The 26,660-nt window shown below is 34.9% G+C and overlaps 2 protein-coding genes across 5 annotated transcripts in view; both read right to left on the bottom strand.

Annotated features, from left to right (window-relative positions):
* LOC140751009 (lysosomal proton-coupled steroid conjugate and bile acid symporter SLC46A3-like) overlaps positions 1-680 on the bottom strand; it is a 29,059-nt gene extending 28,379 nt beyond the window's left edge. For 2 of the 4 annotated variants that reach the window (XM_073084799.1, XM_073084802.1), the window contains exon 1: positions 427-680. The gene's annotated coding sequence lies outside the window, so the exon portion shown is untranslated. Of the gene's footprint in view, positions 1-376 lie in introns of all 4 variants that reach the window. The other 2 variants (XM_073084798.1, XM_073084803.1) reach the window with 2 other exon arrangements.
* A 2,313-nt stretch (positions 681-2,993) lies between these two features.
* LOC140750832 (proton-coupled folate transporter-like) lies at positions 2,994-15,489 on the bottom strand. The gene is made up of 7 exons (XM_073084558.1): positions 14,690-15,489; positions 13,912-14,053; positions 13,228-13,329; positions 11,163-11,300; positions 5,424-5,507; positions 4,822-4,978; positions 2,994-3,255 (listed from the first exon to the last, which is right to left on the bottom strand). Exons 1-7 carry the CDS (start codon positions 15,485-15,487, stop codon positions 3,159-3,161), a joined length of 1,518 nt encoding a protein of 505 aa, XP_072940659.1. The 5' UTR covers positions 15,488-15,489; the 3' UTR covers positions 2,994-3,158.
* Positions 15,490-26,660: the final 11,171 nt, after the last annotated feature.

Raw genomic sequence — 26,660 nt, 5'->3', positions numbered from 1 at the left:
ATGTATATAACAATTAAAACACTACACCGATAAATCATAGTATTTAAAAGACCTAGTATTTAGTCAATATTTTTTATTATAACGTACGTATTATATTTTAAGAAGATTAAAGAAGTACTGGACCATGCAAACAAGTGGGCACTGCTCATGGACATCTGTAACCAACTCCATATAGAACAGGGTCCTGAGCCTACCACCATCTTTTAAAAACCATCATAGTTTAGGAAAGTTTTATTTCAATATTGCATTAACATTATTTTGTTTCTTACTACGACCTCCTTAAAACATTATTTTCAATGTATGATTAAAATAATATTGTTTTAAGAGATGGTAGTAACCCCCTGAAGCCGATCACAAAGGGGTTGCTCGCACTAACATGGTAGCTTCATTTGAAACTCATATATTAATTACACTTTCCAATATTACCACTATTCACTATAAATCACTATTGAAATTGACAACACTACACTTTTACGTTTCAGAAATAAAAATTAACTTTTATCACGAGACACATTAAAACGGCTTTATAAATATTTGGAAATCTATTTTTACAACCATCGGGTGCTAATTTATCCAATATAAAATAAAAGGTCACAATATAAAAACGACCACACAATATTATTTGCTTTGCACAAAAACTAGTCGTCCCGCGAAAGGATAAACACGTTATAGATACATCTAGCCACGAGGTTTCTTTAGCCAATAAGTCCCTGGTTTAACTACAAGCGATTAACTGGAACCTAATCCTTTTGAACATGAACTCATTAAGGCAGTTTAAGAAAGAAATACAATTTTTAAAATATTTGTTTACAAAATAGTTAAAAAAATGGTAGGAAAAACAGACGTAATTTTATTTATTTTGTCGATAAGTAATTAGCTTAGTGACGTCATTCTGAATTAATATGGCGGACGCCCTAAGATAGACGACCAATGATTATTTTACACCGCCACGGATATGGGTATAATGTAAAACGATTTTCTGAGTAGAACACGAAAACAATTGTTTTTAAAAACTTTTGTCGTATAAAAATGTTATTTCAATCACACCTTTCGTTTGTCTAATTTTTTCTCATTTTCTATTTTTTTTCGATACAGTAGATATTAAATATCTTGTTTTCTTACAGCTAAGTAACTATAAAATCTATCGCTGTAGATGTATTGGCTGCCTACCAATTGTATTCACGTACAACGATTACGTACTTAACCAATCTACCTTCATATGTTCGTCCTTTGTGCTCCATCATAGCAGACTCTTATCTAATTATAGTGACTGCTCAACTCCTTCGTATGATGTCTATTCTGGTCGCAGGAACGAAGTTTCGTCCGAACATTCGGGGATTCTCCGAAGTTTCGTTCTGCTTTTGATTATTTGATGTTTGGTTTGAACTACAGAAATAATTAGTTTTTTATAATATAGGAGTATCAGACGAGCATGCAGTTCATCTGATGGTAAGCGGTTACTGCCGCGACATCTGCAATCAACCCCAGGTACCATTAGATTCCTACCTGGGGTCGGTTATATATGCGCTGCTACCCCTGAATACTAGGGAAAATAAAGTATAAATAAAATACACTTAGCTTTAAATCACTTTATTCAGTACTTTTACAATAGTGGAGACGCGTACAATTATTTGTAAACCTGCCTACACACTAGATCTCTATATATACTAAATTTTTGGGTTGGGTTGGAGGCACACAAAGATATTTCTTTATACCTGGACCCAGAAAGAACATTAAATTTGATCAAATACTTTTTTTCTGAGATTCTAGTATGAAATGTGTTAAGGTTTTTCTTCACATGTCTTCAATTTTACAAATGTATATGACTTGCACTTAGTAAATTGCTCATTATCATAATAATATTTATTCTTAAAATCTTTGTAACATTTTTAACAACTTTTTTGGGTAACAGTACATCATCGTTAGAAAAATGATTAAAAAAAAATACAAATGACTTATATTTATATGAAAAAGAAAAAAATAGTGAAATATTGGTTAAGTACAAAGTTCAGTATAAGCATAATAATATTGGCAATACAAATAAAGTAAATAAGATCTCGCTTCTTCAACCCTGATGATGTGGTATTTCACACCTATATAGGAGTTAGGGATTTATAAAGTAGGAATAAGACATATTTTGTAACAGTCCGTGAACAACTCGTGTGATGGCATATACTCGTACATACTTTAAGTCGTGCAGTATGCGCCACTTTCTTGCCTACATATCATACGTGCGTTTGTAAAATAAAATATACACCACTAATATCACCATACATACCACCAGCACCACGTGTTTCGCTCCAAAATCTCATCATAAGGGTTAGTTTACGACGGTTTATCGTTAATTTATAACAAACTTCGTGAAATAACGCCTGATACTATTAATTAGTGACATTTTCCGATTATAGGTGTGTAAGGTATGTACGAGTAAGTTCATAAGTAGAGATATTTTAGTAAAATTTATAGATCTAATCCTATCTGGGGTTGATTACAGATGTCCATGGGCGGCAGTAGCCACTTACCATCAGGTGAACTGCATGCTCGCCTACTACTCCTATATTATAAAAAAAAAGATCGTTAACTTACTTTACCACCTCTCTAGGTATACAAGTATAAGAAGCAGTGCGATATGGGGCTCTTTAGAAAAGGTGTAAAAAGAGCTGTTTAAAGACGGCGATGTATTGGCGATTTCTCTGTTAATGCAAATATTGCACGACGGTGACTATTTTCTATCGAGGCCGTGTGCCTTATTTTTTCCTTGGGTTTTATCTTACATATAAATTTTCTTGTCACAATGTTAGTTACCGTACACCTCCGAAACGGCTTTACCGATTTTCAACAAATTTTATATGAATATTCAGTAGGTCAGAGATTCGGCCACTATCTATTTTTTATACCCCAAGTGATAAGGGTTGTTCACACTTAACATTTTTTTATTTATATGGCAATACAACGTTTGCCAGGTTAGCTAATTTTAATAAAAAAATTAAAAAATATTAGGTTACCTATTTACAATACAGTTTAATTTTAATTACAGTTTTATTATACAAAAATTTCGATTATTGAATTTATCAAAAACTATAACCGATTGTGTAAAGCTACATTACGCGCGAGTCATTCGACCAATCATCTTTTTCAAAATACACGCAATTTGACTTCTACGTTCCCTTTTGACCAGTTTCACGAATGTCTTCTTTTTCCAATGCCGCCAGCTTCATCTGTTTCGTCTCCGAACGATGTTTTACAAAGAGCCAGCTGTAAAAGAAAACTCTATTTGAAATGTATGAAGTATCCAAAGTTTCGATGTAACGTGTTGTCAAATTAATGAGTTTTGTATGAAATAAAAGTAGTAAATGATTGTAGAACGAACATGCATTTTGAAGGTGATATCATATCCTCCTGAGTCCTCCCGGAGTGCTATGACATGGGGCTCTTCAAAAAACATGCAAAAAGAGCTCTTATACAAAGCCGGCGATGCATCGGCGACTCCTCTGGTGTTGCAAATGTCCATAGGCGACGTTGACTACTTTCCAACAGGTAGCACGGTAGGTTTTTTCTACCTACCTAGGTAGGAAAAAACTTTGTGGTTCGACTCTGCTTGCACCAATACTTAGTGCCTTATAACAACGGTTTTAATCGCTGTTGCATTTTGGATTAATCAGGGACACATAGTTATTCGAGGCGTTCCAACTTAGCCGTGGCTGACCTTAGGTAGAACTTTAAACTTACTGGTTTAATACAGTTATTTATGGGCGGTAGTGGCTACTTACGATCAGGCGGACAAATGTCTTTCCCTTACAACACCCTTCAAAGACCCACATACCGCGTAATACGTAAAATGCGTACCGGAAATAAGAGTATACTCGAATATTGTGGTGCAGTTGAAGTCAGTTTCACGCAGACTCCTACCACCTTATACTCGTATATCTATACTTTTATGACATTCTATTATAGGACTACGCTTATGTGCTTTTGCGACTGTCTAGCAGATAAGTGATAATCAGTTTATTATAATAATATCAAAGATAACTAGTAAAATTGCAAACAAAGATTATCTGTACTTCGGTTATTGGCTTTAGGTTTACCCTGAACAATAGAATTGATAAACATCTTATCGATAAATATATCGATCTATAAATTAAAACGCATTTACATCAAGTGATCAGGAGAGTTCGCTGGCTAAGCTAGTGTAAATACCTAGTAGTAGAAGTTTGAAGGTAGAACCTTTTGTGGTTCGACTCCGACGGCATCACTGCCACGCCTATATCTGCCTAATAACAGCAGTGTTAAACGCTGCTGTGTCCTGGTTCGAAGGGTGTAGGGGACATACTTTTCCGAGCCGTTCCAGCTTAGTCTTCAGGGGTATCGGCGCAACTGTGGCCGACCTCAGGTAGGAATATCTAATCCTATCTGAGGTTGATTACAGATACCATGGGCGACAATAGCCACTTACCATCAGGTGGACTGCATGCTCGTCTGCTACTTCAATTTTATGTATACAAGAAACTAACAATCCATCTTATTGTTATGCCTTCCCTATAAGAAACTAAAAAAAATACACTAAAAAATTGATTACCATAAGGACTCGAACACAAAACTGCGATGCGACGCGATGCGAATTCGCAACGCAGAAAATTGCGATGCGAATTGCTGCGATGCGATATCGTGCGGCGTAGCGTCTCTCAGGGTGACCAACAACAACAACCACTGTGCGATGCGAATCAATTCGCAAGTTCTTGCGATGCGTCAAGGGAGCGCGCAGATTTTTGCGATGCGACGTCGCATCGCAGTTTTGTGTACGAACCCTTAGCTACAACTTACATCAACATGCCAATTGAAGGTATCGTCATGGTAGCGCTGAACAGGAAGACAGTTCCAGTGAACTTTGTTATTGTGTGCGCGTATAGCTGTGAGTACGTGGGTTCGAACATGAGAGCACCCAGGGTCTCCACTAGGCTGAAGAGAGAGTTCATTTTGCCTGAAAATAAATGTAATTTACGTTATTAAATATACACAATTTATTAAAACAAAAAAACCAAAACAAAAAAAAGAAAGTAATGTACCTTATGTCAGTTTCACAATTTGGACGAATTTAACGCCATCTTGTATGTTAATTGTTAGGTCTGTAGAATGTGCTAATACAAACATTACTCTCCGCAGTCAGGAAAAATTACATAATGTTCTAGAAATTGCTGAGAAGGGAAAGTTAATTTGGAGAGGTACTGAAATTTACAACAAATTCCGTGGTACTTAGAAAAAATATTTTTATGACCTATATCCATCCATACTGACCGAGTGACCACCTTGTTTTTTTAAATAATAATTATCTACGTAAGCCCTTTAGTATATGAATGTGGATCTGCAGTAGGAATATCCTACTGCAGTAATCTATCCTAGTAACCATAGTGACAATAAAAACATACCCATTTCTTCACCATGTACTAGTTTAGATGCCATGGAGCGTAATGATGTGAACGTTGTTGCATTCAGAATCTCCACGAGGGGCACTGAAATCAAAAAGAAAAATCAATAAAATATTTAAAAGAAAGAACAAGCTAACAAAAAAGGAAAGAAAAGTAATAAATTACATGACAGATGAAAGAAAGAAAAGAAACACGAAAAGAATAAAAGAACACGAAAGTAAATACAGCAATTATTGTGTAATAAGGTTATTTATATATTTGTTTCTTCGAAAATATGCGAAACCGAAACAATTTATTAACTTATAAGTTACTAGCTAACCCGGCAAACGTTGTGTTGCCATATAAATAAAAAAATGTTAAGGGTGATCAACCCTTATCACTTAGGGGTTTAAAAAATAGATAGTAGCCGATTCTCAGACCTACTGAATATGCATATAAAATTTGGTGAATATCGGTAAAGCCGTTTCGGAGGAGTACGGTAACTGACATTGTGAAACGAGAATTTTATATATAAGATTTTGTCCAAGTAAAATAAAACAATGGCTTGACAAGAAATAAAAAACATTATCTGTAGATAGATAGTATTTCATTTATTTTCTGTAAATCTTTTCAATTTATACCAAATTTTGTTAATTAATTCATTTAATTAAAAATTGACTTTTGGTGTAATTTTATTCACAAACGATTCGATTGTAAAGACCCGTTCACACTGAATGTTTCATGTAAAACATCTAAAATGCTAATGCTAATGCTAATAGCTATCTAGCCATAGAGTGACATTTACAAGATTTTCATACAAAACTTTTATCCTTTACACTAGAATAATAAAATTAATAATAGAATAATAGAATGTTTGATTATTCGATATTTGATAGGCAAAATTTGGATAGATTGAATAACGGGCGCAAAAGGGCTTAAGTCGATCTGAGATATACATTTACTTTCAATCAATGCAAGATAGTTTCTAGTGCAAAATTTCTATTATATAGATATTGTTAAAAGTCGATCTGATTTTCGATTTTCGAAATCTGATTTTCGAAGATCAGACCATACTAACTTTTTGATGTGAAACATCTATAGCCGCACGTAAAACCGATTTCTGGCATGGCGACGCATGCCGTGGTATGCATGTACGATGGTATATATATACAGTCTATATGCAGTAGTGTGTACGGTGTGGCGACGCGTCGCCATGCGCAATCGACTGTGAAGTCACTGATTAAATGAATTAAGAAGTCACGATTTGAAATAAATTCGTAAATTTTTGTATTTATTGAAAATAAATGTTTATTCAATAAATAGTCATCGCTATCTGGAAAAAAATCGTAATATTTTATTTTATCATTATGACATATTTAGTTCCTATCACAATATGTTCTTTTCTGCATATTACTTTTACAAAATAATGTCGATGTTTCACATCTGCCAGGCGTCCCGTGACGGCTCACATTTTTTTTTTCATTGTATCTGCCTAACCAGAAAACTCAGTGCAAACATGAATGTAAAACTGGTGCTATCCTATGCTACAACAAAAGTTTAATTTGTTCAAGTAAAGCGGATGATGCGCAAACTCCGTAACCCTGATGTCGATTTAATTACAACTGCCTTTAATTTATTGGTGCCCTTTGAAAAATTATGAAAAAACAAAAACGTTACTCAGCCGAGATTGTTGATTCAAATTAATCTTTTATTAATTTTGTTATCTATTTCTCTTTGATGGCTGTTTAATGTTGATTTAGCGAAGGGTTGTCTGTGGTCTTTGTTCGTTCTTTTGTTTATGGTTTTCTAGCTTCGATTTTTAATATATTTCGGCCTTTTGATACAAGTTTTAAATTTGATTTGTTTCTTTTGAAGTTAATGTATAATCATTGAAAAAAATGACCTGTTAAAATTTATTACAACTATTATTTAGCGAATTATTTAGATAACTTACCGGCATTACGAATAAAAAGAGAAGTGTTTGTGAAAGCATATTTTGACTTTGCTTATTACGCCATACCTTCGATCACTAATAAGAACTAGATACACAATCCCATACAAAAATGAACTTAAAAAGTGGCGTCAAATTGACGCTAAAAACAAAGAAAAAAAAAATTGACGACCGTGGTTTGTCACTTGGACAAGGAATTAGTGGAGACGAATTGTCATTACTTTTAATATTTTTATTAGGTCGAAGTAATTAATTTTAATGAACATAATAATAATTTATCAATGAAAGTAAGTAATATGCAGTCACAATTTATTATAATAAAAATATAATAAGTTTAAAATTAAAATATAACCAAATACAAGTAATTTAATTAAAAAATCAACAAGCTGTTTACGCCGTTATCCAACGAAATATATTGCCCACGACTAAATAAATATGTAGTAAACCAACATTTATTTCAATTATTTTTACCTGACTGCCAAGGAAGGGTTATGTTTTTCGCGCGTATCTTGTATGTTTGACTTTATTTATTTGATCGGATCTAACAAACGGCTGGATGAATGTCGACAATTAAGGTGTCATTATATTCGTCTCAATGACCCGAGTGTCCTTAGATAGGTGTTAGAAAAAAAAATCAAGATGGCGGATTTGGCGCGAAATAGTAATATTTCAAAAAAAGTTAACCGAACCTATCGAGTATGATATCAAATGAAAGGAAATTAAACGGAGATTATAAAAACATATAATTTGTATATATATAAAATAGCAAGGTGACTGACTGATTGACTGACTAAATGATTTTTTCATTTTTCAGAAATCAACGTACAGCCAAAACCGCTTAATTTAGAGTTCTGAAATTTTGCACATGGGTTCGCTATATAGCGTAAATAAGTACTAAGAAAGGCCTTTTGGAAATTCTACCCCTAAGAGGGTAAAACAGGGGATGACAGTTTTTTTCAAATCCTTTAATTTTGAAGCAACTACTGTAAAATTTAGTATTTGGCTTTCTGGATAGGAATAAAGACACACCTATTTATCCCTTTCCGAAAAATCAACCCCATAGAGGGCAAAATAAGGGTTAAAAGTTAATTTGAACAACCGTCAATTTTGACGCAAACACTATGAAATTTTGTATCTGGCTTGTTGGATAAAAATAATAAAATTCTACCCCTAACGATATAAAATAATTACTAGAACTTTGAATTACTGAAGTTATATATTGTATAAATCGTAAATGTTTTTCCGAAATAGTAACACGTTTTAAAAAAAGTTAACCATAACTATGGAGTGGGGTATCAAAATAAAGGAAATTAAAAGGTGATTACACACATATTATATGATATATACATGTGTATAACACATCGAGGTGACTGTCTGACTAAATGCGTAAGTTGCTGCGCCAGACACCAACGTAAAGGGAAACCGCGGATCTTTAGCGTGCTGGAATTTTACACATAGGTTCTTTATATAGCGTAAATGAGCCCTACGAAGATAAAATAGGATAATATTGTTTGAACATCTTATGTTTTTGAAGCAGATACCTATTATAAAACTTTTTTTTGGCTTTCTTGCTAAAAAATGATGAAACGCCTATTTCACTGTTTTTGAAAATTCTACTTCAGCCTTTATAGTGCAGTCGGGTTTTTGATTATTTTAATTAAATTACTTGCTTACTTTGTAGTGACAGAAATCCGTTGTATATTTCTTCTTAAATTTAGAGTTTTTTCCAACACCTATCTAAGGACATTTGGATATTTGAGACGAATATAATGACACCTTAACTGTCGAAATTCACCCAGCCGTATGTTAGATCCGAGGGAATAAAATGCAGTGCAGCTAAAGTCCGCTTATAAAGATACATACAAGATACGTGCAAAAAACATAACCCTTCCTTGGCAGTCGAGTAAAAATAAAAATATGGAATCAACAGGATGCCATTAATTCCCTTGAATAAAGTGAGTTTATTGGAAAACAGTCTTTTCGATGTATTTTTATTTTTTTCCGTATCTTTTTTGGCTATGTTAAGCAATCTTATTTTAGTGTATCTTTCGACAATAGACTTTATTATAATAATTCTATGACTATTGTCGCGGCAGTTGGATGAAAAGACATCATAAAATATCTTAAATAATAATTTACTTAATAATTTAATTTCACTCATTTACTATTTACTCATTGCCTATGTTTAATTATTATACAAAACAAATATTTTTATATAACAAAAAAAAGAAAAAAATAATAATTAAATTAAAGAAAAAAATATAAAACAATAGCGTCTCCATTCAAGTTAGAACAGAGTCACCATGTAACCCGAACAAATCAAGTGGGCTTGCAATAGTAAGAATTGTACGTTTAGTAACAGACTTTACAATTTAAATGGTTTATACATTCTGTTGATTTTTGTTGATAATTTTTAAAACTTAAAAATAAATTATTTACGAACGAAATAGCAGTATTTATAATTGAGTGATAGCAATTACCTACTTATAATAATAATACTTACCGAAAATACGATATTCCATCATTTGTTAGCGTACCAGACGTGTGATTTTTGCTGTTTTGAACGAGCACTGAGGCATGTTTATTCTCCGAACGTTCAAACACTACTAACCTAAAAGCGCACCCAAATGTCTATTTGGGTGCTCTTTTCGTCGCGCCATTTTTTTGTCGCTGATTGTGTATCTAGTTCTTATTAGTGATCGAAGCGCCATACCCAGTAATAGCGAACTAAACACCCAAATGAATATAAAAACGGATTCAATAATTTTTAAGGGTTTAGAACCCTTCATGGTTCGATCTGTGGTACTAGACCTATTTCTGCTTATTAAAACATTATTAAGCGCTGCTGTGTTTTGGTTTAAAGTAAGTAGTAAGGGAGAGGCACTCAAAGGCATACCAACTTAATCCACAAGTGTAATAACGCTTGTGTAGCCAACTTTATTTACCTACTAGCTGATCCGGCAAACTTTGTACCGCCTCAAAATCTATTTATCAAATATATTTCATATGAAATATAGCCTATGTTACTCGTGGATAATGTAGCTTTCGAATGGTGAAAGATTTTTTAAAATCGGTCCAGCAGTTTTTGAGCCTATTCATTACAATCAAACAAACAAAGTTTTCCTCTTTATAATATTAGTATAGATAGATGTTGATAGACCCCAGAAATATTTATTTATACTGAGAAATTAATTATGAATTACATTATCGGTGAAGGAAAAACGTGAGGAAACCTGCATAACTGAGAGATCTTAAAAAAAGTTCTCGGAGGTATGTGAAGTCCACCAATGCGCACATAGCCAGCGCGGTGGATAAGGCCTAAGACTTCTCATTCTGAGAGGAAACCTGTGCCCAGCAGTGGGACAGTAATGGGTTGACGACGACAACTATAGTAAACAGGGCGGTTTTTTTATAATATATGAGTAGCAGACGACCATGCAATCCACCTGATGGTAAGTGGCTACTGCCGCCCATGGACATCTGTAATCAACCCCAGACAGGATTAGATACTCCTACCTGAGGTCGGCCACAGATGCGCCGCTACCCCTGAGGACTAAGCTGGAACACCTCGGAAAAGTCTGTCTCCCTTACTACACCCTTCAATCCGAAACACAGCAGCGCCTAACATTGCTTTTATTAGGTAGAAATAGGTGTGGCGGTGGTGTCACCGTAGTCGAACCACAAAGGGTTCTACCACCTTCAAAGTTGTCACTTACCACTTAGTGTACTACATATTATTATGTGTAGTCAGTGTATTAATTGTGCTAAATTGCTACATTAAAATGAGGTCATTATAAATTCATACATACCCATAAACATTTCGAAGTCAGTCCTCACGAAGGCGATGAAGACAGAACCAACAAACTTGCTTACAACAGATATCAAGCACAGCATCGAGTCGTGGTACCCCCATCTCTTGCTGAACACACTGATTGAGAACAGGGCCCCTGTACACAATAAAACATATAAACGATCATTACTGATCTTTAAATCAGTTTTTGAATTAAACTTATGATGTTTGTAGTCATCAGTTTGGGTTGCGCTGGAAAAACGCTATTTAGTGTGTGGTGGCCTTTTTTACGAGGTTACCGTACATAGGTTTCTCTCAGCCACGAAGGCAGTGGAAAGTATATGTTGGACTCTACCGGTATCTCTGGACGCTACTTATCGGGACCACGGGTACGCTGAAAGCGCTCTGCGGCGACGACTACTTAACATCATCCGGGCAAATCTCTAATCGATATGTTTTAAAAGCTGTTTCAAAGATTTATTTTGTTATAGATATGTACCTTATTTTTTGCTACAATAAGTGTTTAAAACCCTATGTAAATATAAAATATATTTATTATTTGGATAGTACGGCCGAATGTAGGAATGTTCTATAACGGCTCGATTAGAAACGTATTTTCCACCGAGCCAAAATAAGCCGGTTGTTAAATAAATAAATTAGTGCTAAAAAGGTATCCTTGTATGTGTATATTCCTTCTCAGGTGTTGTATATGGCTGTTTCCTATTACATTAAAATATCTTATTTCAAGCAGATAATTGTTAACGATTTCCATGCACTAACTTCGAATTTGCAAAAGTGCTTCGCCTGCAAAGTTATGAGTGAAACCAATAGGTACCTTTTTGCATACAAACTTCACCACCCGTCATTGTCCGCATGGACGTGGCGGACGTAATTAAAACTTCAGGTTTCATACAAACTGTAGGTTAACTATGAGATTCCTCATATAAGGGCGGGTTACCCATGTAACCTTAACGTTAACAAAAACCTAACCAGCCGTGAAATCTACGATTAAGCAATTTATGCGTTGCATGGTTGCACGGTTAATCAGACGTCATTATTAACACTTAACGTTAACCGGTTGATTTACGACGGTTAAAGTTTTTGTTTTTGTAATAAATCGTGATGACAGTGACGGTTGGTGCAACACAGATATTGTTATGTGCCATCGCTGACGTCAAAGTTATTGTTAAATGTTAACTTTAACACGAGCTTTAAAGAAGCCTACGATGCAACCCACCTTTAGTCAAAAACAGAATTGGTATATTCTACTGCTATTGTCAAAGTTATTGTTATAATTAACTTAAACGCAATCTGTAAACGAGTCTACGATGCAATTTATTATTAGTGCAAAACAGACCTGCTACATTCTATTGCTATCGTCAAAGTATTGTTATATTTAGGTTTAACAGGAACATTAAACAGGCCTACGATGCAACCCACCAGTGTGTCTTCATTATATTAGCGAATGATATTCAGGTCTTTGTATGTGTATTGTTTGGCTTTTGAACAATGGTGTTGGATGTGTCATTAATTTGAAGTTTTAACGACGCATTGGGGGAATTCTAGCGCAGATTTTTGTAAGCTTCGCTAATGATATTTCGGGTGATATAGTACAAATCGCACCCTCAGTAATATAAGGGACTAACTCAAAATTTTTGTTAACCGGGATTTTAAATGATATGGGCATAAAATGAAATTCTCTACCAGTTAGCGCTGACAGAGAGAGAAAAAGGACAACAATGACCCTATTATTATATATATGTGTCTCTCTCACATTCCCTCCGCCCGCCACCCGCTCTGCGTGCTACAAGGAATCTTTGATTGCGATTTCCCGAAAATCTACTTTTTTGGATTGTGCCCCTATATTACTGAGGGTGCGAAATGTATGTTTGAAAAAAGAATTATTTTTTTATATAATGATTTTATATGACGATAGTGCTGCCGCACCCTGCGTGCGGGTGGTACATATATACATAAACTCACACCAGGGGCATATCGATTTAATCTAGTTACATCAAATTTGTAACCGAATTTAGAATAGCAATCTGCCTTGTGCATTATAATAAATTAAAAGAAATGCTTACCGAGAGAGTGCGTGATGATACTGTAGGTCGAGTACATGCTGTATTTAAGAGCGTCCCATTTTAGTCGATATCTTACGAACATGTATGTTACGATTCTTTCACCTGGAAAAAATCGCATGGATATTAAGATTAACTTAATCATCTGCTTTTGGACAATATGACATATTTGCTTATAATATATAACAGATTTTTTTTGTTGTAATTAGTTTATTATGCTAATATCCAGACATACCAGGCGGCTAAAAAAACAGTAGGTAAGGCTTATACGACTGGTTTAGGAATAGCAAATAAAAATGCAGTCCAACTGATGTTAAGATGCTACTGCTGCCTGTAGCCTCTTAACATCAGTTGGGCTGCACTTGCCTCTGTAATCAACCCTAGATACTGAGGTACCTGAGGTCGGCCAGGGTTGCGTTGTTTTACTTAAAGACTAAGTTAGAACGTTTCGGATTAGTATGTTTCCCGTACCTTAATGTTCAAACCGGAATGCCATAGTGCTTAACATTGCTACTAGAGGAAATAGGTGTGGCGGTGGTGTCACCGGAGTCGAACAGAAAGAATTTACCTCCTTCACAAAATAGGAGTTGCCAATGTACATATTATCGACTTTGCATATTTAATGTGCCTTAGGCGACACCCGTGTATGTTTGAATACCTCAAAGGGATAATTTTCAAATTTCTTACCATGATTTGGTCCATAAATGATCGCCACTATCACTAAAACCAAGATAATCTTCTTTCTCAAATTACCCTCTCGTTTTTTAAATGCTACCATGGCTGTATCTTTGACAAACGATACTAAATGTACTATTTTCACTGGTTCACTCTGAAAAAGTTTTTTAAGTATATTTTTTTGTATTTATTCAAAATAATATACATAAAATAATAAATAATAACCTATACATAGTAAAATAAGTATTTTTAAATAATATTATGGAAATATCAAAATAGATGGCAGTTCATCTGATGGTAAATGACAACTGCCGCAAATTGATATCTATAATCAACCTCAGATAGGATTACAATTTACGTGGGATCGGCCATACATGCATTACTACCTCTGACAACTAAATAAATTTATTATAATAAATTATTGTAATTAAAAGTGTATTTAATTCAGTTATAGTTACAAAAAAACCAGTACTTCTAAAATAATTACTATAATGCAGTCTAGTAATTAAATCATACTTAACGTTTATTGTCATACATATTACATGAAACTAAGGAATTCATTTGAAATTGTATAATAAGGTATAATTATATTATTTATAAAGTATAATATAAAGTAATGATTAATTATGAAATCTAATGTTTCAAATTCCTATCAGTCATTATTTATAACATTATGTATATTAATTAATTACATGTAACTTAGTATAAAATAGTTTTAATGATGTTGCAATTGAAATACTATTTTTTGAATAACGTAATATGTTGACAAGTAAATAAAATAAATGATTACCTTTTCAGTGTCTGAAACTCCAGGCTTGGTTTTGTTCTTCAAACAAAGTAATCCATACGTGAACGTTATGAAATAAATCGAGCCGGATATAGCAAAAACGCCGTAATAGCCCAAAAGTTTCAAGAGAATTCCGCTCAGGGCAGTCCCTATGGGGATTCCTGCTGTAAGGCACAAATTAACGAGACCTACACGAAATGTTCTGGATTCCTCATCAGTTATGTCACTTATGTAGCTGAACACGCCTAGATAAACCATTACCCAACCGCCAGTTATAGCGGGGAAAAATGCTTCAAGAAACATGGTGACTTCCACAGAAACTTCGTTGAAAAACACAGTGCTCAGAATATTGCTTATGCACACCATAAATTCACCGAAAATCGGTAATAAGACGCACACTTTCCTGTTCCCAGTTCTGTCGCTCCAGGCTCCCATTATGATCACCAGAAGGGTTGGCAATGTCGTTTGTACGATGCTCTTCCATGATTCTATGTTGGATATGACTTTCTGTACCTCAGTCTCATAATACGTGTAGTTTCCAGTCCTCTGTATTAAAGCATCGCATATCTCATCTCCAAAGTCAAGTTTCACTCGGCAAGATTTATCCAAATTAAGATTTTGAATGGCCAGTCTCGATAACATTGAAGGAATCACCAGCCCAGCGAAGATGGGTTCGACAGTAATTTGAGATTTGAGATGACATAACTTCTGAAAGAAATTTTTGTTTTCCAACACTGGTTTCTTTCCATCTTTCAACGGTTCTTCTTCTATTTGGCACTTTTCTTCTTCTTTGTTCGACATGATGTTATCAAATGTCCCAAGACAATGAAGTTGCTGATAACTAAAGTATGTTTAAAATTTATCAGTTGCATAGTCGATCAGCACCTTTGTGTATAAGGCTTGTTCCCAATTTAGAAGAAAAAATTTAATATAGAGAATGCTCTCTAATTTAACTTAGTTGGTATAATTATTCTAAGGTACTTATTGTAGATAAAACATGTATTTTTAAACTAAAAAGTTTAAAAATAAATGTTTTAATTAAAAAAAATGATTTTGGAAAAAGGGTATTTTCGAAGATATGCGCGATTCCCATTTTTAGTAGCATTTCTTTAAATTTTATTACAGTTGTAAGACATTTTTTATTTTTATTTTTCTTATTATAAAAATAAACTCAAGTATAAATATGTTGGTCTGTAACAAGTTCCTGATAGGGATTTCATAGCAATTAGTATAATTACTCACACCTAACAAGAAAATTTAACCAGTTTTGACGATTATCACTGTCATCTATTTTCGTGTTTGAAGAATATTAAAAAAATGTAGTTTTTAGATCATTTACGAATGAAACGATATTTCTCCGGATTTTTTCTTCGATTTCGTGTTTTTGCACCATTTCATTGCGCATGTCGGCATTGTTCCGCGTAAATTACACCATGTAAGCCATTAAATGGCTGACAGAATTGTTAGCCGTTTAAGCCATTTTAATGGCTTCCTTCAATTACAAGGCGGTGAGATATCTTTACTTATCCATGAGCAGCACTAACTACTGCTGTTATATTCTTATTGACAACATTGTATGTTTCAACCAGATGGCGCTATTTCCGATATTTATTTCTGAAACACGCTGTATATCATTTATCATTATTAAACACTAACAACTAATTGCTGTTTGAACATGCTGTTTGTTTTCCTACTATCGACCGTGAGGTGATAAAAGTAGAAAATATGATTGTAAATTATGTGTTAAACGCATTGTTTGATCTTTGATAGTTGACGCAATGTTAAGTGTTTGTCTTTCATAATGGACGGTTTACGAGAGGTTTATAATATTAATGTAACTAATTCATTGTGTAACATTATTTGTTGCATAATATGTAATATCTTGGTATAGAATATGGTAAGGCAGGTCATTTATATACTTTGTAACTGATTATAAAATCTGAGACCAAGGTGGGAGTTTATTGGTGTTAGGATAACTGGATAGATTAAACATGTGCTCGTATATTCGTATAATATTTACTTTTTATTCTGGTTCGAAGATCAATACGCTCGCTTTATTACAGGTGTTATAAAACCAAAATAACCTTTTGGGACAGCGACACATATGTGATCAACTTCAGTATCTTTACCATGAGTCTTCAAAACATCCCACAGTTTTACGTTACGGATACTCAATCCATTATTCTATGAAGGAAACGGGCTTCAGTAAACTTAGTAAACGTAACAATAAGTAAGTGCTCAAATGTTTTTGTCTGCTTCACATGTTCGCAAAAAAGAGAGACAAAACATAAAGCGCCATTTTGTCAATTTAGACGTTTAATGTAACGTTACTGACACTATAGTTCTGATACAATCCGCTAGGGGCGCAGATTGGAATTTGTGTGGGCAAATACGTAAACAAATACCAAAACAGTCATATTTGTTGAAACTTAAAACTCATGTAAGGGTACAGAGTAGGAGTTTATTACTGAGGATTGCACGACAGTAACTACTCGTATTTACCAGAGCTTCACGTATGCATGTGTGCTTCGTCAATGTGTTATAAAAATCATATTTAATTTTAAAGCCGTTCAACAAGCAAAGTATGTCTAGGATTTGAATCCTACTGCAAAAAACGTCAAAAGCCCTACTACTAAGCTTTCGCTCTTCACGAGTATAAATGTAAATTGGTCATATACGAATTGGGGTAGTGATAGTAGACACTCATTCGAACCCTACACTCAGTTCTACCGTAATAACAATTCCTTTACTCTTTCCTACTGTTGTTCTGTTTTCTTATTCACAGAATGTTCTTGTAACGTCGGTGGGGCTCGAAACTTTGTAACATTTAGAATTCAATTACATACTCATGTAGACGAAATGTATTGAGAGGTTTTACCTGTGTAAGAGGTATGTTTTAAATATAATATACTATTTTATACATAATATATATTTTATATATTAAAAATAATGTCTTTCATATATATAAAAATATATAATATATATTTTATATATAGTACCAGACAAGCATTCAGTCCACCTGATGGTAAGTGTGGTTCGCCCATGGACATTTATAATCAACCCCAAATAGGATTAGATATTCCTACCTGAGGTCGGCCACAGATACGCCGCTACCCCTGAGGACTAAGCTGGAATGCCTCGAAAAAGTATTTCTCCCTTACCTCACCCTTCGAACCAGAACACAGCAGCGTTTAACACTTCAATTATGAGGCAGAAATAGGTGTGGCGGTGGTGACGCCGGAGTTGGACCACAAAGAATTCTTCCACCTTTAGTGTGTTTTGAAAGGGAGAATCAGTATGGTTCCAGCCGGGAGGTATCACTGGGTCTATATTTCTTGCGTGAAGCAGTTCTTGCACTTCGATGGTGTTCCGAATGTTGTGATTGTAAGGGTTAGTTTCATGAAAATAATGCTGACAATTACTTATTGTGTGGTATTATTAGTTTATTATGGAAGAAATTTTATATAGAACAAATTTTATAGCTATTTGAATTTAAAACATGGCAGGCGAGTAGTTTCGTAGTTCGTATATTAGAAAAATGATGACGCGACCTCCCTCCAGGCACCGTGCACCGCGGCCACCCCATTGCCGCCGATGACACGATAAGCAGCACTGATTGGCCACCGTTACCACACAGCTCCCTCTGGTGTGCGGGTGCAATATTACGCCTTAACAGATGGATATGCAGGTATATACTGACTTATATGAGGTGTCCGTATTGGTCATCGGTAGCGGCACTGCATTTGTGATAGACTTCAAGTAGAACCCCTGCTTTATATGGTTGGTAACAGTACTCTTACCATGAGTTTTACGTTTTGACAAATACGACTGTTTTGGTATTTGTTTACGTATTTGCCCATACAATTTCCAGTCAGCGCCCCTAGCGGATTGTATCAGAACTATAGTGTCAGTAACGTAACATTAAATGTCGAAATTGACAACTGACGCTTTATGTTATGTCTCTCTTTTTTGCGAGCATGTGAGGTAGACAAAAATACTCGAGCACTTACTTATTGTTACGTTTACTCAGTCTACTAAGTAAACGGAACAGAATAATGGATTGAGTAAACGTAACGTAAAATTGTGGGATGGTTTGAAAACTCATGGTAAGGGTACAGATATCTATGGTCAGTAGCCACTTACTATAAAGTGGACTGCATACTTATTGCCTACTGTAATATTATCTAAAAAAATACAATCGTTGGAGACCCTCATCTATCGTCGGTACCTGTAAATAGAGCGGGACGGTCGGCAGCAGCTGGTGGCTAGGGTCGACGAGACTCGGCGACTGACGGCGACTATTGTCGACGTCAGTTGTCACTCGTGTAGCAGCACCCTTCTATATACACAAAGTATTATGCTTTTTATTATAATATATTCCTTTTTTGCGTACCTCATACGTACGTACAATCCTTCTAATATATAGCAGAAGGTAAATTCTTTGGACTTTTATACTATATACCAGCTTCCTTACTTTATTTACCATACTGTTATACATTTGTTGAATATTCCTGCCTACAGCAATTCCCAGGCCGCCAATAATCTTAGTAACGTTGAAATTATTCTCAAAAGGCATTCCCATTTCAACCCCTGACTGAATAAACTTATTGAGATTAATGCTCTCGAAATTGAACAATACAGGGAATTGATTTCGTTAATTGAATATCCCTTATCGTCAATACGTGGAAAGATAAAATAAGATTGGCACTGAAATTACGGCATTTGAGTGGATTTGAAAGTGATAGAAAGATTTTGTGGTTTGACTCCTGCAACACCACATCTACAATACTTTCTGCCTTATAACACAGCAGGGTGCAGAGTGTTGTAAGGGAGTCATACTTTTCTGAGGCGTTTCAACTTATTCTTTAGGAATGCGGAGAACAAGCTTGCAAACCACCTGATGATAGGATACTGCCGCCCAAGGACAACTGTAATCAACCTTACATTAGAACATATGTATTAGATTCCTATCTAAGGTTGAATAAAGATGCGTTGCTACATCTGACGTGACGTGACGACCCGCGTGGCGGAGCGGTCACCGTACCGGTCTGATGCGCAAAGGGTTCCGAGTTCGATAATGAATTAAGATTTCTGTTTCTGGGTCTGCGTGTTTGTGTATTTGTCTATGTGAGTGTCCATGGCACCCACGACACAGGAAATCCTAATGTGGGGCTGTGAATGTAAAAAGCGTTTATTTATTTATCTGAGTGGCGTATTCGAGGCGTTGTAAGTTGTAACGGCTCGGATCAGTTTTCCTTACCACACGTTTCAAAGCAGAACACAGCAGCGCTTAACAGTGCTGTTATGAGGCAGAATTAGGTGAGTCGGTGGTACCACCGGAGTCGAACCACAAAGGGTTTCACCTTCAAAGTATGAAAATAATCATAAAATATGACATTCACAGAGTAACTCCTCTGGTACCTACTTCCAATAGATCACAGCATAAATAAAAATCTGTATTCACAGAACAACATGGAAAGGTGTTTGCACGAAGAATACATATCTCTAAGTAATTCTCTTGGTCCGATGCGACTGTAAACTGAAGTTTTATCTCTATCGGGAGTTCCTAGTTTCTTTATAAATGCACTTTTATTTATAAAGTCCTGAGATACCAGTTTAGTTATAAAATTATCAATATGGTTTAGAAATAATATTATTATTCTGCATTTTGTTCGAAATCTTGCTCTGTACAGTAATGCTGAGTAATAATGATTAGTAGCAGAATTTTAAACAAAAAAGAACTAAAAAAATAAATCAAAATATTTTATTCACCGTAGAATCTTAAATATAAATAAAACCTATTTCTACCTAATAACAGCAGTGTTAGGCGCTGCTGTGTTCCGGTTTGAAGGGTGTGTTAAGGGAGACAGACTTTTCCGAGGCGTTCCAGCTTAGTCCTCAGGGGTAGCGGCGCATCTGTGGCCGACCTTAGGTAGGAATATCTAATCCTATCTGGGGTTGATTACTGATGTCCATGGGCGGCAGTAGCCACTTACCATCAGGTGGACTGTATCGACGGGTCCTACGTAAACTGGTGCAAGTGCGTTTTCACAACTTTACAGTAGAGCGATTTGAATGTTCTAATGCGTGTAACTTTAACATTATTCAACGTACATAGTTAAATTTTTAAAATGGTATAATTGAATCCTTTTGGAAAAAAAACTGCATTTATAATTTTTAATTAATTCTGAAACTTTGGAAAATAGCTGTACTTGCATTTGTGTAGCTTGTTTTTCTTAAAGTGCCACAACGCGTATACTGGTATAAGTGGCACTTACACCAGTTTACACTGTTGCATGACTTATTTAAAATTATGACTTTAAAATAATAAATCATTACTTGAAATATTTTATGCTTCATCGCGTTAACGTGGTTGTGGCCTAAAAATTAGAAACAAAAATATTATTAAATATTTTTCATTTCTTTGAAATTAGAATGAAAAATAACGAAAACTCTTTCCACTTACAGCAGTGTTACGCGTTGTGTGTACGCAACACGCTTACTGGTGTAACCTTCACTTGCACTCGAGCGTCGCGCAGTTCGGGACCACGTAGACTAGTATAAGGGACTTACACCAATATTCACAGTCCTTTAGCGCAAAATAGTATTATTTGCACCAGTTTACACATTTTTATCTCCAAAACTTATTGATTTTTGGAAAATATTTTTTCAGGATATTAAAGAATGGGTTATTTAAGTATGAATGATGCAATAAAAACGTTTTTGACATTTTGCTACTTGTACCAAAATGTCAAAAACGTAGGACCCGTCGGTATGCTCGTCTGCTACTCCTATATTATAACAAAAAAAATCTTAATTCGAAATTATTTCTTTTTATTTTTGATTCCGGGCCTAGCTATGGAGTAATGATGGTTTGAAGACGAGAATCATTGTAAAATTATTTTCGAGAATGAAATAATTTATCACCTCTGTCGAAACAACTTATATAACTTATGGAAGAAACTACAAAAAAACGGAACTAATAGAACGTAAAACAGAAGGAACGTAAAAGAAAATGAAATAAAGAATTTAAAAAAGTAATAATATTGTTTTAATTTAGTTTACATTTTATATACAAAAAAAATTAACACTAATGCGTCAGCATTACCTACTTTTAATTTTCTATTCAATTTCTCTCCTAATTTCAATAAATTTGCCCTAATTTCTATTTATATGAATTTAGCACATTATAAAGTCCTCGGGCGATAGACACGATAAATCATTTCCTACGGAATATCCGCTTTGGCTACAAAATGGCTACCACGTCCTTTGTTAGGGAACATTGAAAATTTTTCAGAAAAACTTCGCCATTTACGACACCCGCCATTGTTTCTAACGCTAATTTACTGCTTAAGTCTGAATTTTTACAGCCCCAATGCAAATATTTAATTCTATTCATTTCACGCTATAATTTTGTTGAAACTGAAATAACGTTATGAGATTTTATTCGGTATTTTAGTGTGATCTAAAATCCTTGTAAAAAGTTGCCGAGCATGTATTTTTCTATAATATACAGGGTTGGCCAGAGATGTATTGCTACCCATGAGGACTTTGCAACACTTTCAAACGAACACAGCATTGCTTAACACTGCTTAAACTATCGCCTAAAATATATCCACTAATTTCCATAAGAGGAGACCCATTCCTTTAGATATTATCTATATATAGCTTGTCATCGAAGCCTTCTTGAAGGTAGTCATGTATAAATATTGTCACATATACGGTACAGAGTAACGATATTACAATTACACGTAAGTAGGTACACATTAGTGATTAGAGGTATTATAACTATTCCCGTTATTAAACTGTTCTTGCTGAGGTCTCCGACCAGAATGTCGCTCTCTGTTAACTCGAGCGTCGCCATGATATCATCCCCACTTGACATCCCCACTGCATCTATGTTTGAACTGTAGTAACCAAATGAGTGACTTATTATTTTAAAATACTAATATAAAAATGCGATATCGTTAATATTCAAGCTTCGTATTAACGATGATAACAAGCTTCATTATGAACTCATTTGACACCTTAAAATACAACAAAATCAATAACCTTTACGAACTATATTTCAAGAGACTTAAACTGAAGTATGACACCTAGTTCATAGCTCGATCGTTTAACCGATGCAAAGTTTGTTGCAGGTACCCTGACAAAGTTCGTCGCTTTGTATGAAAGTTTACTAGTTTTGCAAGGTAGGATGCCTGGCTGTTAGGTATTGTATACGTTTTTCTGGAAAGCAGATGCGTTTATTGCTTGTCAATTTTTATTGCAATTAGCTAAGATAAATATTTTCGTTAAGAAATAAAATAAATAGAAGGTGGACCTTTTGTGGTTCGAGTCTGAAGGTTCTATCATTACACCTTATAACAATATTGTGGACGCTGCTAACTTGTTGAGGTTGGAATGGTATGATAAGGTTACTTACATGAGGCTTTCCGACTTCAGTAACATATCTGCAGCAATTTCCAGGGATGATTTCAATGTTCTTTGAGGTTGGCTACTTTCTTTAAAGTCATTGATACAAATACTAATGAGTGGACTAAAATTGGACTTCCTCAAACAGCAGTTTCAGGGTGATACTCATGAGCGGTATCTGCCCTCTTCTAATAGGTATTAAAGTGGGTAGATACCGTATTACCGTAGATTAAGTATAAGTATATATACCTACCTTTACCTATCACGATTGATTGAGTTTACACTTCCGCTTAGTATTTAGTCATAACCAATTTTATGTCTAAGATGCTTCAAAATTTGATGAAGGAAAAATTGTCAAATTTAATTTTATGTTAGTTTAATAAATATTATACAAGATATATGTGTTGACACATATCACACTTTGTATAACTGTAGCAAACTTTGTTTTGAGACAAGATGTCGAAGTTTGCTTTGTTAAAGTCTGCCTGAGATCCCTGTTTTCCTTTTTTACTTTGTTATGACTTATCTTTATTTTGGATATAACAGAGTTCACATATAAAGGACTAAACTAATCGAAGTTTTGTAAGTATTTGAAATTAAGGACTAAATGGGAAAGGGTAAACAAGAAGTATTTAAGCCTAAAAGTCCTTTATTATAATAGTTGTTAGATGATCCTAGTAGATGAATAAGCTCCGAGGAGTTGCTGCTGCCTAAGTCCTGAATCTTCAAATCGTTTTGTCGCTATTTGTCTGCACCCACGGACATAGCGATTTTTATAGTTTACCTAACGATAAAGCAGACGGGCAACCTTATGAAAAGCAATCATCGTCGCCTATGGCCATTTGCAACACTAGACAAGTCACTCATGAATCGCTGGCTTTGAAGAGGAGCTATTTTTGCATATATCTGAAAGATAATTTTGGGAGGAAGTTTATGCCGCATTTTGAAAGCATGTGACAAATATGAGATATTGAGCCATGAGTTCACCTGGATCACTCACCATTGTAAAATCGACGGAAGTGATGCTTTTTGGGGGCACCGCACGTCCTATACAGTACCCTTACCATGAGTTTTCACGTTTTGACAAATATGACTGTTTTGGTATTTGTTTACGTATTTGCCCATACAAGCGCCCCTGGCGCATTGTATCAGAACTATAGTGTCAGTAACGCAACTTTAAATGTCTAAATTGTAAAAATGGCGCTTTATGTTTTGTCTTACTTTTTTGCGAACATGTGAGGCAGACAAAAAGACTTGAGCACTTATTTATTGTTACGCTTACTAAGTCTACTGAAGCAAACGGAACAGAATAATGGATTGAGTAAAAGTAACTTAAAATTGTGGGCTGTTTTAAAAACTCTTGGTAAGGGTATTCCCAGAAAGATAACGGCTTCATTCGTGGCATATTAAAATCTGTGACGGCTCCTAAAAACTAAATTTCGTGTTCATAAGATTGTCTAATAAGGTAATACAACGTATATTAGTGGTATTTCCAGAAGTCGAACAGAGTTTTACCATATTTAAAATATGTTAACATGAATGTTATTTAGAGAATAGTATTATATAATTTACCAATATTCAGTTCCAATAGAATTTAGTGATAGGGCGGCAACAATCTTATCAATCCCTTTTCAATGAAACCTTACAAAGGGAGTATCTGTCCCTAACCCTTTCCGTATCCGTCAACGGCCGCCGTCCGGAAATCCTTGACCATAGAGTAGATATTTATTAGAAATGTCTCTATGTGGTGAAAAAAATATAAACCTATATTTTTCCTATAACACTCTTGTCAGTGTATTGTCATGAATATTAAAAAAAATGTTCATTGAAAACATAATATTATACCAAAGAATTAAATATTATATACATACACTTGATAGTAAATATAATATAACGTACGTTATATTACAATATAGATTATAAATAATAAAAAAATATTTGGTCATTAATTTTAATTTGACACGTATTTCGATCGATTCGTCTTACACACGCTCTACGCATTGCCATTTCTACGCACCACACCGTCTATGGTAGCTAACACCGGTAATTCCGTCGTAATACTTGTAATATCTGTAATACCTGTAATTCTGCGGCTATACTTGTAATTCTGGTGGCGGACGTCTAAACAGGCGAATAGGGTATAAGATTTTATACAGCCCGCTATCTCTATGACTACGCTCACGTTTTAGTGCGATTATCTGAGCTGCCTTGAAATTTAGGAAGAAACGACACCCAGGAGTGGAATTGCTTACGATTCAGCACTAATGCTTACCAGATTATTCAGGCTTTATTATTAAGACTGTCTTAGGTATAGCTGTTTTGTATAGTAGAAGTCTTTGTGGTATGAATTCGGTTGTACAATTTCTCTGTTTTATAATATGGCTACTGCCGTCCATGGCAGCATGGCGTTATCATTATCTGTAATCAACCTAAATAAGTCCTACATCTACTTGCCACAGATGTTTTGCGGATAAGTATGTCTCATTTATTACTCTTCAAAGCGGAACGCAGCAGCGCTTAACATTAGTTTGAAATAGTAAATAGTATCGTGTGAAAACTAAAGGGCCTCACTAGGACGTGAACCTGGTATGGTATTGTGGTAATATATCTAGGTTTTTTCACCAGAAGCGAGGACAAGTCTGGTCGACATATCTCACATGAATTTCTTAATGTCAGATGACCATGGACTCATTGTCTCTACTGCACGTGATGTTCTGGTGATCAAAGAGCTGGCGGCTACTTCGCCCAAAGACTGAGCCTTGCGGTGCAGCAAGGGAACGCCGCCAGCGTTTTGGGAACCATGCCTCACACGGTTATTTTAGATGGTTTGTTTTATTTATAATGATGTTTGTTTTTATTCCCCCTTTTTTGTATATATGTACATAAATATAGTTTTAATATATGTATTGTAAATATGTTTTTTTTTATGAATAATGTAATGTAGATTTATAAGACATTGTAACAAATAAATCAAAATTTGAATTGTTCTTTTTTCTGTAATATAGAAGTAGTAAATCCTGTAAATAATTCCATATTGGATTGCAGTTCTACCTAAGGTCAGCCATAGATGTCTTGCTACTGCTGAGTACTAAGTTACAATAAACCATAAATAATGTATTTAATAAATGTTACATTAGTTAAGTACATAATTATTGTAATATCAATCGTGTTTCAATATTTTCTTGTCTTGGAATAAAACTACCATACAATAATAATTGTGTAATCTTTGTAAACAATAACCAGGAGCGCCTCTAGCTCGTGTAGCGCCCGTTTGCAATGTACCCTGGAGCACCCTACGCCTGACGATGTCCAAGACGATGCTCTTAGCTGTCTCAGGGAGCGTGGCGGCGCCCCCCTGAGATGACGGCGTCCGTGTGGTAAGTTCCTATAAGGTTAAGCAGCCCCTGAGACAACCTGCGTGGTGTGTGGTGGCTATATCCATCCCAAGTCATACAGACGATTATAGCTTCGATCATAGATAAAATGGCAATCATAGCTTACAAAATAAGGATAAGGTTGAATACAAAAAAACAATGTATCATTTTCAATAATTTATTTA

The sequence above is a fragment of the Epargyreus clarus genome, unplaced genomic scaffold, assembly GCF_041222505.1.
Source record: "Epargyreus clarus isolate Ecla_fem2 unplaced genomic scaffold, WU_Ecla_fem_2.2 ptg000021l, whole genome shotgun sequence".
NCBI classification, from domain to species: domain Eukaryota; kingdom Metazoa; phylum Arthropoda; class Insecta; order Lepidoptera; family Hesperiidae; genus Epargyreus; species Epargyreus clarus.
The sequence above is the reverse complement of the archived record's forward strand: the minus strand, read 5'-3'. Positions and strand labels throughout refer to the sequence as shown.